Below are 17,405 nucleotides of genomic sequence, written 5' to 3' on the forward strand. Positions count from 1 at the left end.
ATAATTTTCTATTGTGTGTGTATTTCTTGACTTTTTAATAGCATGCATCTATGTTATGTTTCTATGAATCTATGTTTCCAGAGACATAAAAGATATACACATTTTATGTACAAAGTTGAAATAACCTTAGTACTAACTAAAAGGTAGCTGAATTATTGCAAAGACTAACTTATAATTCCATGCTTCATAGATATTGTTTTTCTTCCTCCCAAGAGTGTTCCGCAGCATTTGTTTTATTGACCTAAGAACATTTGCAACAATAAAGAGGGGATCCAATGGGATTTAGCTATTTCTTTTGCTATCTAAGGAAAGATATTCTGATATTTATACCCTGTCTAACATATATAAACTACCTAAATTTACTTGACTTTTAGTTCATTGTCTAAAGGAGGAGTGTCTCAAACATCTCAAAACTAAGGCAATATATCTGTAGTTAGATGACAACTTTAAATGACTCAGAAGAAAAGAACTGCATCTGTCTGAAAAATAACCCATACTGGCTGCACTTAAAAGCAGCTGAAATGCACATTCATAGCTAATTATAAACAAAAACTAGTTAACACTTTAAATAAAAGAAAAAATAGCAAAAAGATTTAGAGCCTAGACAAGCAGATGAAAGAGTTCTGAGTTGCCCTCCATCTGATATTACTCAAATGCAACTCTGTCTCCAATTACCTGGGAATATGTGGTATTCCCTCATGAAAGCTCAAGATCAGAAAGGGCGTCCATTCCGTGCCTCTGCTTACTCACAGTCGTTTGGAACAAATTCAGCAGAAATATTTTACATTGCAAAAGAATCTGGAGCCAGACAGTAACTACAGACACTAATCACTGAGTCAAAATAGTAACTTAGTAGGACAACAACCACCAGAAAATATTTGTGGAGGCAGAGATCTGGAGGAGGAAGTATTAGTGTTGTTGGAGAAGGCATCATTAAATGCCAAAGTACTGAAACAGAAACATTAAATGCTATTTTTAACCAGTTGCATAGTCAATGGCAGAAGACCATCCTAACCAATGGTCTCTGTATTAGAATTGACCTAAGAGGTAATATGGCCTAACCCTAAAATGAAAACAAAAGATTGGAAAAAAAGTAACTAGCTAAATAAAGGCTACCTTTTAAAAAGTTCAGGGCTTCTTTTATTCTAACCATAGGTTTTATCTGCTTCAGTTTGTAAATCTCTAGGAATTGAGGTTTGGGGGCAAATTATTATGCTATGTGTTCTCCCTAAATTTACTATAAGTAGTGTCTTCTCTCTTCTAGTAATTTCATTTTCTGCTATGCCTTAAAAACAGAGCAACAAAAAACCTGATAAACCACTAAGAAGCTATTAGCCTTTGCCTGTATTATAGGCATCGGAAGTTTTCCATTATAGGCCTATTAAAACAAATGTATACACAAATTAAGTAGAAAGAAAATATTTTACCTGTTTCAAGAATTATTCCCCTATACTGTAAAGGATTTGGGCCGTAATTTCTCTGCATTGGTAGAGAAAGGCACCCTTGTTTTAGCAAGTATATATTTAATTCTGTCTCTGGGTTCTTTTTAATAGAATTCAAAAGCTATATGATGCACCTGCAGTGGAAAACTCTTACGTTTTAGGAGTGACACATTCTCCCCCCTGCCCCTTCTTTTTGTAGTGATAGTAATGTACAAATGACAGGAAGGACAAGAATCCAGCAATGTGCCAGGTGGTTTATATATTAGTGAATCATGAAACAACTTAATAAAAGTATTACTTTTGTATTAATAATAAAGAAAAGTTATACATCAAAGTAATTATTAAAGTAATTATAAGCTACCATAACTAAGTGACTGAACTAGAATTTAAACCCTGGTTTCCCTGACTCAAATCTCATGTTCTAGCCTCAAATATTGGCCTTAGTGGAATCTGAAAAGCGGTAAGAATTTGCAAAGGAAGTATAGCTTTTATGGTACAATGTATAGGAGAGACCGTTGCTGTGGGAGATCAGAGCTCTGGGAGGCCACTGGGCACTGTTATCAATTAGGAGTCGTAGAAATGTCTCTGTTGAAGGTGGTCAAGGCTTTCTGGGAGGCTTCAGCATAGGAAGCCCAGATGACTTTATGACAACTCGGAGATTACTACAAATTAAGCCTTGTGCCTGTTTGTCTGTTCAAAATGTTTAGCTTTCCAATTGTTACCTTGATTATGAATGACTAGAAGGCTTCCATCCTTATTTGAAATGTTAAAAAAGAAATAAATTATATACTCTAAAGAATGAGGAAATTTGTCTTATTTAAGGTAAAAAATTAAAATCATTTAACAATTGTTTTATACTTTCCTTATTTATTTTTTAAATTGTAATTTCTGGCTTACACGTAAATGTTGTACATCTTAGTGGGGTTAGTATAGTTTCTCAAAGCATGCATACAGTATATAATATACAGACATATTCATCTTCAACATTGAACATTACATTATGTTGAGTTCTACTATTTTGGGGAAGTGTATATTGAATTGTCAATGATATTTTTTTATTCTACTGTGGTACACTCTTCTATAACCTATTGTATTTCACTTATTTATATGCATTCTTGTGTCTGTTAATTATTCTCCCTCAGTCTTTCTGTCTTCCCCTCTGGTGAAGTTTCTGGTATCTACTATTATTTTTACTACTTTTATGCCATTGAATCCTTCAGCTTTTGCTACGGAGTGCTGCTATTGAGAACATATTAGATGGGAGACATATAGTATTTATTTTTTATAATCTGGCTTATTTCACTTAATATTATATGTTACAGGTTCATCCACTTTGAATGTCAAATGACAGGATTTCACCGTTCTTTATAGCTGAGTAGTATTCCATTGTGTATATGTGTCATATTTTCTTTAGTCGCTCATCAGTTGTTGTGTGCTTAGGTTGATTCCATGTCTTAGCTATTGTGCATAATGGTACAATATACCATTGGATAAATAAGTAAATGTTTCTTCAACAGTAATATCCTATCCTTTGGATAAATACTCAAGAATGGTATTACTCAGTCACATGGTAGTTCTATTTTTAGATTTTTGAGGAGCCTCCACACTGTTTTCCATAGTGGCTATAATAATTTACATTCTTACCAGCAATGCGTGAGTGTGCTCTTTTCTCCTCAACCTTGTCAGCGCTTGTTTTTATTTATTTATTTGTTTGTTTTTATTATAGCCTTTCTAACAGGGGTTAAGTGATATCTCATGGTAGTTTTGATTTTCATTTCCCTTATGATAAGTGATGTTGAACATCTTTTTTCATATATTTGTAGCTATTTGTATGTCTTCTCTTGAGAGTTGTCTATTCAAATCAATTGCCAGATTTTGATTGGATTACGTGGTTTTTTTGGGGGGGAGGGAGGAGATATGTGAGTTGTTAGAGTTCTTTATATATTCTAGTTATCAATCCCTTATCTGAAGTATGATATACAATATTTTTCTCCTATTCTATGAGTTGTATTTTATTTATTCTTTAATATGCAGAAGGTTTTTAACTTGATGTACTCCCTTTGTCTATTTTTGGTGTAGTTGTCCACGCTTTAGGTTCTTATTAAGAAATTTTGCCTACTCCATTATCTTGAAATGTTTCTCCTGTGTTTTTAACAAGTAGCTTTATAGTTTTGGGTTTCACATTTACAATTTTTTTTTTTTTTTGAGAGGTTTTTGCTATAGGGTGCATGCACTCGCCAGAAAGACAGAAAGAGAAAGAAAGGAAAAAATCACCCCCCAGGGGGGATGGCCATGCTACAGTCCCTTCTCCTCCATTCTCCTCTCGGGATCTTGGGCATGCATGCACACACACCTGGCGTGAGTTTTAGCTACTGGGTCTGGGACTCAAACCTCAGTCGACTACATGGGAGTCCAGCGACATAGCCATTAAACTAACTGCTGGTCCTAGGCTTTACATTTAAATATTTAATCCTTTTGGAGTTAATTTTTGTTAATAATTTCATTCTTCTTCAGGTTAATATCCGGGTACACTATAGTTTCTTTAGTCTAACTAATTATTTGACCATTTTGTGTATCTTCTTAAAACACAATGTTTCATTGATTGTTTTGTATTGCGCTTTGGTTCTTGATTCATTTAGTTTTTGTTCTGATATTTATTATTTCTTTTATCTATTACTTTTGAGTTTTCCTGTTCTTGCTTTTCTATGTCCACAAGATTGAAAGCTCCCAAGTTTTTTTTATTGTTAGTTAATTTGTTTCAAGAAATTTGAAAATTTCTATCTTAAATTTTTTTAGTAGTTTCAAAATTGTTCAGGAGCATGTTGTTTAGTTTCATTGTATTTGTATATTCTTATAAGTTCTTTTTGTTGTTGATTTCAAGTCTAATTCTATTGTTGATCAGAAAAGATGCTAGGTGTAATATCTATTCTTTTAAATTTATGGAGGCTTATTTTGTGCCTTATCATGTGGTCGGTCATAGAGAGTGCTCCATATGCTACTGGAAAAAATATGTATTCTGTGGTTTTTTTTTGAAAGAAATGTGGTATGCCTGCTAGGGTCAGAGGTCAATAGGGCCAAGCAGGCTTGAGTAGGCCCAAATGGAGTCAGGTGAGGACAGCTGTGAGAGCCAAAGGTAAACAGAGTCAATTCGGTCCATATAGAATCTGGGCAGCTGGCTTTCAAAACCTGAGGTCAGGGTAGCCCATATAGCCTGGAAGTGGCCTGAATGAAGGGGAAGATGAGGACCAGAGAAGGACAGAGTCTGGTGAGCCATTACACAGCCTGGGCAGCTTGCCTGCAAAGCCCAGGGGTGGATAGGGCCTAATTGACCAGAGCAGGCCTGAGCTAGGAGTTGGGTAGCATGATTTTGTCCTCTTTAGGGCTAGGAGATGATCTGTGGCCATGCTCTGTCCTCTCTCTTCTACTGTATGGTGGGGTCCCTAACACCCTCCTCACTGTCAGATGCCCCCCCACCCCCATTTTCTGTTTGTTTGTTTTTTTTCTTTCTTTCTTTTTTATTTTTTCTTTCACACTTACAATCCAGGGAGTTACTGAAAAGCTGTGCTGTCAGGGATTACAGAGGGGACAGGGAACCATCCCTGAGGTATGAGTATGAGGAGAGGGACAGAGAAGGCCTTCCATCCAGTCAAGAGAAATGTCCAGACTCCTCAGCCTCTTAGGAGGGTGCTCTTGTAGGCCATGTTCTGGGACTGGGAAGGGATGGACAGAGTTCTTGGTCTCTGTTTTTTGGTAGACTTTGAAGTCAGGTATTCATCCTGATTTTCTAAAATACAGGTCATCCTCTCCTCTGTACTGTACCCTCTGTTCCCTCTAGTGTAGAGACAGCAGAATGCCTGGTCTCAGTTATATTCTCTACATGCAGATTAGTTTTCAAGGTGGTGCTAAGCTTTTGGTTTTGAGGGAAAGGGAGTCCAGTATTTCTCTGAGGTAATATATCTATATAATTTCGTATTAGTTAGCTCTATGCCAGTTTTGTTGCTTTCGTGTAATTGGGGAATATTGGGGTCTGAAGTGAAAGTAGAAAATTCAGAGTTTCAAAAGGAGAGTTTTCCTCACCTTCTCCCCCATTGGGGAGAGGGCTCTGAACTCATTCTCATTGGCTCCTTCTTTACATCTCCAACCCGAGATTCAGTGGTTCAGAAGCTTCCTATAGTCTTTTTTTTTTCCCCTTCGTATTTCATCAGTCTCACCTCACTCCTCTGCTCAAAGTATAGGCAAAAAACTTTTTGGTGTTTTCCAGAGCGATACCATAATGATTGTCTCTAGTTAACCATATTGTCACACAATACTGATTTTTTTAATATATATATCTTGTCTCAATTAATTTAGCATAGTTTATTTTAATAAAGCTTGTTAACAGCCGATTATAAATATGTCTAAAATCCCTGCTATAAGCAACACTTGCCTTCAAAATGCTTCACAAAGCTGTAAATACCATTAGAAATTAATGGGATATAATTTTATTTCTGGAAAAATATGTCAAGAAATAACATAGTTAATGAGATGTTTATGTTACATACAGAAAATCACCTTATTTTCTATGCTACCTTCATCAAAGGCATGCTTGAAAGTCTGTACATGTAACATGGTGTCAAAGGTGTTACTCAAACAGAAAATCAAAGCTGGTTTAATATTTTGGTCACTACATGTGCTCCCATTCTCTCTAAATGAATGGCAGTCATTCTAACTTTATTCCTAAACAATATCATAGTTTTCACTGATTAAATTACACTTTACTTCAGTTTGGTAGGTTCATCTTCACTACCTAAAGCAATTATATCCTGCATTTGTCACTAGCTTAATAACGTAAGTGTGTTTAAAAGAATTTTAAAGAAAACATTAATGGTGATGTATTGGTACTAGCATGTTGGAAAATGACATCTCAGTATTCTCAGAAAACATAATTGCACTCCAAATTTTCAGAAAGATCTTTTTATAAGCTTGCTATACAATGAAAAATCAGTTCAGTTTGTTGAATTGTTGACTACATTAAGAGTTGGAATATATACTTAAATGTATTTTCTTTGATCTCTCATTTGACTGTTTATCAAAGCTGATTAGTTTGAATACACAAACTACTTTAACTTAAAAACCATGTAAAAATAGTGGATGATAGAGCATGTTTAAGTATTCTCTGTTATTGCAATTTGGCTTTTTTAATGCAATATGGATATTAGGATTGGTAAGAGAGTTTGTTTTTATGTTTTTGTTTCTTTGGTAAGAATTGGTCATCTGCTGCATTGCATTAAAATGTATTTTTATCAGCCAAACTTGCTCATGCTATGAAGTTAAAGCTGTTTTGGTACACTTCAAAAGGAATCATTATGCACAAATGAAACTCACTTTATTCCAGTCACCACAGTTTAGGAGCTTATGCATTTTGAAAGCTGTATGTTTTCTTTATCTGCATCAAATGTTTAAACATAATAAAATAGCAGCTGACTTACTCAGTTAAACATGATAATATATCACTTTAAGAGTTTTAAGATCTTCACATTCAAAAAATGTTTGTTTATTTATTAAGTCCCTCCTAATTATTGAAATGCTGTGCTACATATTTTGCATATGTTAAGTTTGATCTGTTTGCTTAAGGTCACATAGCTAACTTTAGTGGCAGAATCATAAATAAAAGACAGATCTCTGGCAACTCATTCTAGTGTGTTTTAAGTTTCACAAATCACTTAATTTTCTAAAATAATCTAGAAATTCTCTCTTCCAATCTCAGTCTCAATCTCTGTATTTTAAAAAGAAAAAAAAAATAAGAGGGCAATAGGACAAATATTCTTCCTGAAAGCAGTATGCATTTTGGTACTCGCCCTTAAGCAAATTTTATGTGGTTCTAGAATTGTTTCGGGAAGCAAATCAGTTTTTAGCTAGACAACCCTGAGCTGATTTCGTAAGACAACATTTTCATACTGGATGGAACCCTTTCAAAGTAACATCATGGAACATTTATTCTGTTTTTTAATTTGGCTAATGATTGATGTATAAGTTTATGTAAATGATTTAAGTACAATGAGGGAAAACAAAAAAAGAAAAAAGAAATTCTGCCTTTAACTTAAATAATCCCTTTTAAATTCTGACAATCCTGGCAATGAGGGGCAGTATGACATTTAGTTATGACTCTGCAGATAGTGTACAGAACTTCGAAAAAGCACTGTCTTGAGGTTGTAAAACTTTAACAAGCCCAAGCTGTACTATTGTGTTTTAAGTAGTGATAGAGACACTTTGACAGTTCCATGAGTTTTACTTTTTGTGCGGTTTCAATTTTTATAATCGGTTTTCCCTGTTCCATTTTGTCTTCTAATTTCTCCAAATGGCTACAAGTGTGACCCAATAGGGAATGATTTTTAAAAGACAACTTTCAGAAGCTCCAAGATTTTTTTTTAATTGTTATTTTTGCCTTTTGTCCTATAGATCAGTAATTTTCAAACCATGAATCACAGACCTTAGTGAATCATGAAACCAATTTAGCAGGTTGCAACTCATGTTTTATAATACAGTAGATTAAAAATATTAGAGAGCATTGTATGACATAAGAATATTTCTAAAACTTTCATGCCAAATGTATGTGTATTGAGGTGGGCAGAGGGATGGATGTGGAATAATACCTACTCCTAGAATGCTTACTTGGCAAAAGAAACTTGAATGTGATTGCCATACTTATTGTATGTGATAGAGTTTCTCTATTATTTTAAGCAATTTGAAATATTGACTTACTCTCTAAAATTTGATCTTTAGGTGTGTGACAGATTGCTATTTATTTTTAGACAAAAATACGGTAGCAAATAAATGGGTATACTATCCCTCTTTCTACTTTCAAAATAGATAATGTTCTGTTCACTTGTGGACTGCTGCAGAGAGCACCATTGAAAAACAGTTCAAAATTCATACCAGAACTAAAGAGAGCCACATGCCATTTCTGTTTCACTGTTTTGACTTGGTGTTTGTACCTTTGCTTGAGAGAATTTTTTTTCACCTAATTAATGGAATCTCAATTTTGACACATTCAATGTAAATATTAAATATGTGTTTTAGTCTCAGATTAATTAGTATCGCTGATTTAAAGAAATCATTTAGAATCAGAACATTTTGATTGGTTACTCAATATACCGTATCTGTGTCTTTATATCAGCTTAGTTAAATATAATCTTTTGAAATATACATGACATAGATATTTAAAAAGCTTGTGGTTGGAGTAAAGTTGAATTAATAATCAATTAAAATAAATATTGTATTAATGTCATGGTTAACTTAAGACAGTACTATTTATAATTTATTTCATAACTTTATTCTTACATTTTTCAGCTAAAATTGATCAAGAAGCAGAAGAGAATTCACTGACAGAGACTCATAAATGGTGAGAAATTTCTTTTCTTTAATGTAGTTTTTTTTCTTAGAAAAGATTTGTGAAGTGCTCAGTATTTCATCTCAGAGAACCAATTATTACTATAACTTTCATTTTCAAGCATAAAACAAAAAAGAAATCTAATATAATAGTGTACTTTAATTCCACAATGATTTTCTGACTTTTATTTTTGTGACTCTAGATGATGTATAATTCTCTCAAGTATGGAATTACTGTGACTAGCCTAGCACCTTCTCTTTCAAATAGAATTTAGGACAAGGAAGGTAACAGAAACCTGTTTCAAGAAAAAAAGGTCAGAGCCAGCTGGTGGCAGTGGTTTTGGGTGACTGTGTGGCTGACTGTATGGTCTGAGTCCTGACCTGGTGAACTGAAAAACATATGGTGGGGAACCAGCAGTTAGCGTAATGGCTATGTCGCTGGACTCCCACGTAGTCAACCACGGTTCGTGTCCCGGACCCGGTGGCTTAAAACTCACACTGGGCGCGTGTGTGTGCGTCCCCAAGATCCCGAGAGGAGAATGGAGGAGAAGGGATTGTGGCGTGACCATCCCCCCTGGGGGGTGATTTCTCGCTTTCTGTCTCTATGTCTCTCTCTGTCTGTCTGGCGAGCGTATGCGCCCTACAGTGAAAATCTCTCCAAAAAAAAAAAAAAAAAAAAAACATATGGTGGGTGTGCGTGCGTGCCCAGAATCTCTGGAGGAGAATGGAAGAGAAAGTATTGCAATGCAGTCATCTCCTTGGGAGTTGATTTTTTTTTTATTCCCATCCCACTATTGAAAACACATACCCTACAGCAAATTTTTAAAAATTAGAAAACTATTGAATTTTTATATTTAAAGGTGAAGTTTAGGTGGGAATCCATGAACATGGGTATATCTTCACTTCCAAAATGGACGTTTGCAATCATGCGTGAGCATAGAGAAGTACCTCAGAAACATTCCTGCTTCTCTGCATCAGTTATCTCTTCCTCTCCTTTCTCTCCTTATTAATGAGGGTTCTCCCGAAGAGCAGAACCAGTAGAGAGGGGGAGAGAGAGAGCTTATTTGATTAAGGAACTGACTAACATGATTGTAGAAGCTGGCAGGTCTAAAATTAGCAGGGCGCGCAATCCCGGCAGGAGTTGATATTGCAATCTTAAGTCTGAAAGCAGTCTGGAGACACAATTCTTTCCCACTCAGAGACCTCACTCTTAAAGGCCTTCAAGTGACTGGATGAGGCCCAACCATGTAATAAATGGGAATTTACATTTTTTTCCCTGCTGTTAAGATTATTTATTTATTTCTTCTGAGAGAGAGAGAGAGAGGCACCCCTCAATAGGATCCTTACACCATGCATGATCTACTCACAGCCTCAGCTAGTCTGGATCATGGGCATGTGTACACCAGGAATGTACAGGGAGGCATCAGGATGGAAACTTGGGACCTTGTCCTTTGTGTCTAGCATTGCAGAATGTTACATTACTGCTGTGCCATCAGCTGGCTTGGAATCTACTTTTCTCAAAGCAGATTTAAATGTTAATTGTGTCTAAAAACTTCCTTCACAGCAACATCTTGACTGGTGTTTGATGACATGAAAGTTGGGCATCATAACCTAGCCGGGTTGACACATAACATTAACTGTCATATTCTCTGAAGAGAAACGTGATAACTCTTGGGGAGAAATGTTTATTTAAGAAGTTTGTGGCCATTACTTTATTAGGAAAGATCCTTTATGTTCTGTGAACAGATAATATGTATTTAGTAGTTGTCAAGCTTATATAAAATACTATCTGAGGCAAATTGGTAAACACAGTTGACCAGTTTCTATGACAAGCAAAACCTGAGGCCAAGACCTTAAATGATAATAAACAGAAATTTGTTAGTTGGATGAAAAAAAATACTGGGGCTGTAGATGGCATAGTAGTTAAGGCACTAAACTCCCTACATAGTCGACCACGGTTTGAGTCCTGGACCTGATGGCTTGAAAATCATCTTGGACACATGTGTGTGCCCAGAACCTTGAGAGGAGAATGGAGGAGAAGGGATTGTGTCATGACCATCCTCCCTGGGGGGTTAATTTCTCACTTTCTCTCTCTCTGACTCTGTCTTAGGAGAGCACGTGCACCCTATGGCTAATACTTTATTTAAAAAAAAAATTACTGGCTTCTGACAAAATTGTTAGCAAAAAGCTGTCTTTAAAACTGAATAGTTATCTATGAAATTCAAAGGTAGAAATAAGAATAATGGATCATATGAAACACTTGACATTTCCCTAAAGGAACAAGTCTCCATACCATTTTCTCAGCAGTCCCGTGTAACCCGGGCAGCAGTCAGTAGCAGTTCTGTGTAGGAAGGCAGTGTGACCTCAGTCTCATGGCCTTTGAATCAGAATCTGGCCTTTCATGTGGGATAGCTCTTGGAACAATACCATAATCCCAAAATAACAGTATCTATTTTGTAGGTGAGAATTAACTGAAATAATCTATGGCAGATGCTTAATACTCGTGATGGATAGCCATTAATTGTCATGTTATTTTCATGTTATTATCATAAGCAGAGATGGCAAAAGGTTTGCAATCTGATCTCAGCAGCTAGAAAACAGTGCAGGTCTTAGTGGGGATCAATTGAGAAGATCTTCACAGATAAAGCAACAAAGAGCAGACTACCCAAGCAATCAGAGGTTGCACATAGGCCACCCCATAGCCTGGTGATTAAGGGATCTGGAACCCACATGGCTGACCCCAAAGTATGTGTGAATTTGACCTCAGCAGCTAGAAAAACATGCCGAGTGTATATGTGTGCATGCCCTAAATCCAGACAGAATAGAGAAATGAAGGTGAAGGATTGTGGTATGACCATACCCCATTGAGGGATTCTCTCTCGCGCGCGCTCGCTCTCGCTTGTCTCTTGTCTCTCTGGCAAGTACACATGCCCTCTGGTAGAAAAAAAAATGAAAGAAGTAGTACTGAGAGAACAAGGAAAGAATACGCCGAAGAAAGATCCCCTGGGATCACAGTTTCGCAAGTTGGGAAGGCTGTGCTTAAGTGCCCCTGGCCACGCCCACTCATGATCATCAGACCAGGACATGGGGCAGACTTAGAAACATCTCTCCCCAGGGATCCACCAACATTTGTTGAAAGCCTTACTGCATTAGGGTCTCCTGCAGAACCCTGACCAACCACTGACTGAATAATATACTACTCTGACCACAAGGCTACTACTTCTAGGAAGCCAGGCTTTAAGATAAAATCACATAGATTTCTGCACACAGTCTGTCTAGAATATCCAAAATGAGTGTGCCAGCATCATCCAAGACAGCTGCTTTTACTAAAATCAGGCATGCAAACAGGCAGAAGCCTTTCCTCCTGGAGCGCTTGGGCTTCTACTCTAGCCAGGCTGGCTGGCCCCTCTTAGGCTTTCTAGAGAATGGTGGACTTTGACCCAGGTTCTGGAGTCCTAGGTCTCTTTCTCCGTTCCAACTGCGAGATCTCAGCTTTTTTTTATATACCACCTTGTCCCCAACAGTGCATCCCCAAATGTGCTTTTACCAATATAAACTTCCTTAGAACCTAAAGCCTCAGTCTCTTTGGAACTTTTCTTTCTTTGTGCATGGATTAGCCCAAACTTCCTTTACTTCCCCTCCATCAAAACAAAACAAAACAAAACAAAAACATAAAACTCACAGGTACGCACGTGCACCTTCACTGTATTTATGTATGTCAGTTGCCTCACCAAGACTGTGAGGGGAGAGAGAGCCAGGAATATGCATTCAGGCATGTATTTTTCCAGTTCTCCATCCTCCCCCGCCCCCACCTTTAAAACAATTCTTATATTCTATGCATCATATCATGGTGAGCTAGATGAAATCCATTTTGGAAGTAAAATGGTATATAAACAAGCTGGTTCTGCATGCTCTGTGTGTTCAGGTTCCCATAAAGCTGATCTTCATTTTCCAGCCTTTCATTAGCCCTTTGACCTTGAGACAGAAATAGACAGGGAAGTTTCAGTTGTACAAATACATTGACAGTTTCCTAATCAAAGGAATTATCTGGTGAGTTTTTGTTTTTGTTTCAGTAATGCTATTATAGCTCAAGAAGGTTTTTAATCTTACTTTATACCTGATGGCAAGAGACCTGGTGACAAATTTGTGTGCTTTGATTTTTAGAGTCATTTACAGATACTGGTGATAGCTGAGTTGGGTTAATGGATGGCTTAATGATCAAAGGAGGGTCAGAGAGAGACTCCACAGTCTTTTTCTACACCAGCAAAGAAATTGCTCAAGGTTTCAAGGCAGCGTAACTTTCCAGGTACTTACCAAGCACCTGGTTGAAAGGCAGGATTGTGTGGTGGACAAGGCTCTGATGTTTCCACTTAGTCCAGCTCTGCTACTCTAGAATTGCAATTGGAAAAGCTTCATAAAATGCCTGGGCCTCAGCTTCCTTGTATATAAAAGGGATATATCTCCATCCTTTCTTCCATACTCTAGGGCTGTCGGAATAAAATAACTTGGTCTTTGTATTATCAAGTGTGGCCGGTAAGAGCTTATACTGGAAAAGTTCATTCATGTGAAAATGTTTTGTAAACTGCACGTGCATTTACAAAGGTTATCAGCTCGCTTTAAAAGGATGTATACTCATTAGTCTTTATATTCTAATGCGTTTTTTTATACAAGTCTTAGCCCTTAAATGAAAAATCTTAACCTTTATCAATTATTTCATAACTCAATAAAAATAGTCAGAAGAAGCAATGGCTAGCGTATTTTTAAAGCACATCAGATCCTTTTCATAGTCCATTGTTAGCATAATAGTTTTATGTGCTAATTCTGTTTATTCATGCATTTTTGCTGTTAATCTGAAATGTGGAACTTTGAGCTCCTATTTCACATGAGTAAAAATATATAGCTTTTAAATAAACAATTTAACGAAACTCTTCAATTCTCCCAGAAAGTAAGGCACCAGGGCAGACGAGTCTTGAACCTTACCCAAAACCCAAATACAAATCGGATGAACATATTCTCATCTTCAGATGATTTCATTGGACGAGCCAAACTATCATATTGTTTTACAAGATGTATTTCAGCAGAATGTTGTTAAGGTTGGCTATATCCCCACTGTGTGTGTTTACTTCATCTTCTGCTTTTATTTTATTTTTAATTAGCATACACTGTTTTCTTCAATTGTGGAAAAGAATCACTAGACCAAGTATGATTGTTTTTGTTTTCCCACAGAATTGCTTCGTGTCTGTGTCAGCTCACTAACAGAAAATGCAGAAATTTTAAAATTTGTCTAATAAGTGGCCATTCCTTTATATTTAAAGAATACAGAGAATAAAGAAAAATGAAACAGAGTTATAAAATTAACTTACAACCACACTCTGAAGCCTTTATTACTTTATAAACCATGGCTAACTTTATTTTATTTATTTATTTATTTTTTGGAGAAGTTTTTGCTCTAGGGCACGTGCGCTCACCAGAAAGACAGAGAGAGACAGAGAGACAGAAAGCGAGAAATCACCACCCCAGGGGGGATGGCCACACTGCAATCCCTTCTCCTCCATTCTCCTCTCGGGATCTTGGGCACGCACACACACGTGCCCAGTGTGAGTTTAAGCCACCGGGTCCAAGACTAAAACCGTGGTAAACTACATGGGGGTCCAGCGACATAGCCATTACACTAACTGCTGGTCCCAGCTAACTTTATATTTTTATTTGCATTACTTCTTTTTCTTTAGATTCCACATGTAGAAACTATATTTTAGGATAAAATTGACTTAAAAATTTTTTGGAATTATTTATTTAGTTTTGTTTATTTATTATTTATTACTATTTTTTCATTTTGAGCAGAGAGAAACACACAGAGAGAGAGAGAGACAGAGGGAAAGTGAGAAAGTAAGCTGCCAGGTCTGGGACTCGAACTGTGGTTGGACACGTGAGAGGGAATCCAGCTCCTTAACCACCACGCCACCTGTTGGCTCAGGTAAAATTGACCTTCAAAATTAAAAACAAACAAACAAACAAACAAACAAAACAAATTTGAGAAACTTAGTTTGTTCTAGTTATCAATTACTTTCACTAAATTTAATTCTGGGATTAATAAAACTGATAGAAATGACTAAAAGTAAAGTTTGAATTATATTGCAAGCATTATGTTAGGTTACTTGCTCTTTCTCATCAGTTAATTTAGGTGACATTCTGGAGAAAGGAAATTGGGTTAAGAAAGCTGTAATACCTGATTCTCCCTCTGTGAGTAAAAAGCAAACAAAAGTGTAGTAATAGATTGGATTGGGTTGTCAGAAAAGTCATGACGTATTTTTCTGTTTTTCTATGTAAAAATGTGTCATGACTTTTCAGATGACCTTGTATATGACCCACTCCTACATTTTGAAAGGATGTTTTATTAAGGAAGTTTGAGACTTTTCCTACAGATTTGCTAAAACATTAGCTTGTAAGATATTTGTAGTTTTGAACAGGACATATATGCTACTGAAATGTTTATGTATAACCTTGTTTTTAAAACATGTTTTAGAATATACTTTTTTGTCTCTCTTTTTTTTTTCTTTACAAGCTAAAGACAACTAGAAAGATTAGGTTAATCTTCCAATCCTACCATAGAGGGTAGTGAATTTGTTATGTAGAAAAACAATTATCACAATTACACTTGTATAGTTAATAAATGAATGTTTTTTATTTTTATTTTATTTTATTATATGATGGCTTGACTTAGTGTTTTAAAATATAATTATGTACTTCATAGTATCTTTTTTTAGAAAATGAAATAGTCTTAAAGAGATTTCTTCTCCTCCCCAATTTCAAGTAAATGATAGCAAAGGCAATTGGAAACAACAAGTTAGAAAAGACAAGAAATACTAAGAAAGCACATTGTGAAAGAGCTTTAAACCACACATTTCAAAATTTAAAAAAACAAACATAGTGGGGGCAGTAGGTGGCACAGTGGTAAAGGCACTGAACTCCCACATGGTCAACCTTGGTTCAAGTCCCAGACCTGGCAACTGGGCACATGTGCATGTGTGTCCAAAATACCAGGAGAAAAATGGGGGAGAAGGGATTGCAACGTGACCATCCCCTGTGAGGGGATTTCTTGCACTCTCTCTCTCTCTCTCTGTCTCTTTAGAAGTGCACACGCCCTATAGCCAAAATTTCTGTCTAAGCAAACAAACAAACAAACAAAATACCCCAAACACTATTTCTGCATGTAGTATTGCTTGAGTGGTGTTTTGCCAAAGCCAAGATTGCATAACAAATGAGTTGAAATGGAAAATTAATCTTTCATGCAAAATAAGGACAAAAATAAAAAGACAGTAAAGAAATGTGGGTTCCAAGGCTTTTGTGTAGTATGTAACTGTTCGTTCATCATGGGAGAGAAAATATTTCATCAGTCCTGAACTGATGCACACATACTTTATCATGTTTAGTGACTTTTAGAGTGTCAGTTTGTAAAGTGTTTATCTAAGGAATGGATTTCTGGCACATGGATAAAATGAAAAGTGAAATGTTTAGTTCATAATAGACATATTTTCCAGAATCTTTCTGAGTAACTATCCAGAGATGAATAGAAAGACTACAGGTCTGTGTTTATCTGGCTTATGCTGGCAGACCAGCGAGGCTCCAGCCTGGTATTAAAACTGAAGTGACATGGAATGTCTTTGCAAAACCCCCAAACAATGACATCATTCCCTTAACAATATTGATAAAGTAAAACGAAGTTAGAGTTTATTATTTCCCCATTTGGATTTTTTGGTGAACTACTTCAGGTCCTGACAAGAGATTTACCATCTGTAGGCCCATTGGAACAAGGCTCATTAGGGCTGATGGTAGAAAGCTATATTTCACACCTTTTATTTTCAGGCCATGTGGTAAATTTTAGATATAAAATACTTGTACAAAAAGAAAAGAGTCTTCTTCTGGGGCTGCACTATCTAAATTTTTATAAAGTCATTGACTTTCCAGTGTGGGGCTCCACAACCCCTTTTACAGGTGTCCTGACCTTCATCAGTTACCAAAGAAGTATTCTGAGTTGTTAGGGGTCTTTTCTATGATTTTGTTTGTTTGTTGACTTTGGTGCATTCTGAGTAGATGGACTTTGAGACTTTCTGCTTCAGAGAATTTTAGTATGTTGATATTTAGAAGAGAAAATGTGCTAAGGAATTTCTGCCCTTTTAAATTTTTGTTGTAGGAATGGAAACTTTCCTTTTGTATAGATTGCTAAGATCTTTCTCACTCCAATATTTAAAAAAATATTTTTCCTTTTAATAGACTAAACTTTTCTGAAGCTACTTTCTTTTTCTTCATTTTTATATTTCATTTTCTTTTATACATTCAATCACATTATTTAGCTTACAAAGTGAATATTTCAACAAGTGAACATTTCTCCCTAGTCCAGTTGATAAAACTAGAAAATATCTTCAACAGATAATACCATGTTTCTTTGTCCTAATAATGCTTTTATAAGCTGATGGAGGTTAGATTTCCTAAACTTTGTCCCCTAAAAGCAACAAGAGTAATAAAATCACTGCATTTTTACTGAGGATTCTAATTACCATGTTCCTGACACACGTGTTGTTGGAGGTGGGAAAGATG

General features: G+C 36.1%; 1 protein-coding gene across 1 annotated transcript in view; it reads left to right on the plus strand.

The window, feature by feature from the left end:
• The window catches only part of FMN2 (formin 2), a 407,588-nt gene that overhangs the window by 316,284 nt on the left and 73,899 nt on the right, over positions 1–17,405 (plus strand). The window contains 1 exon segment of the mRNA XM_027767852.1: positions 8,772–8,823. Within this exon segment, the coding sequence (XP_027623653.1) occupies positions 8,772–8,823 (52 nt within the window).

The sequence above is a fragment of the Tupaia chinensis genome, unplaced genomic scaffold (assembly GCF_000334495.1).
Source record: "Tupaia chinensis unplaced genomic scaffold, TupChi_1.0 Scaffold000074_1, whole genome shotgun sequence".
Taxonomy (NCBI): domain Eukaryota; kingdom Metazoa; phylum Chordata; class Mammalia; order Scandentia; family Tupaiidae; genus Tupaia; species Tupaia belangeri.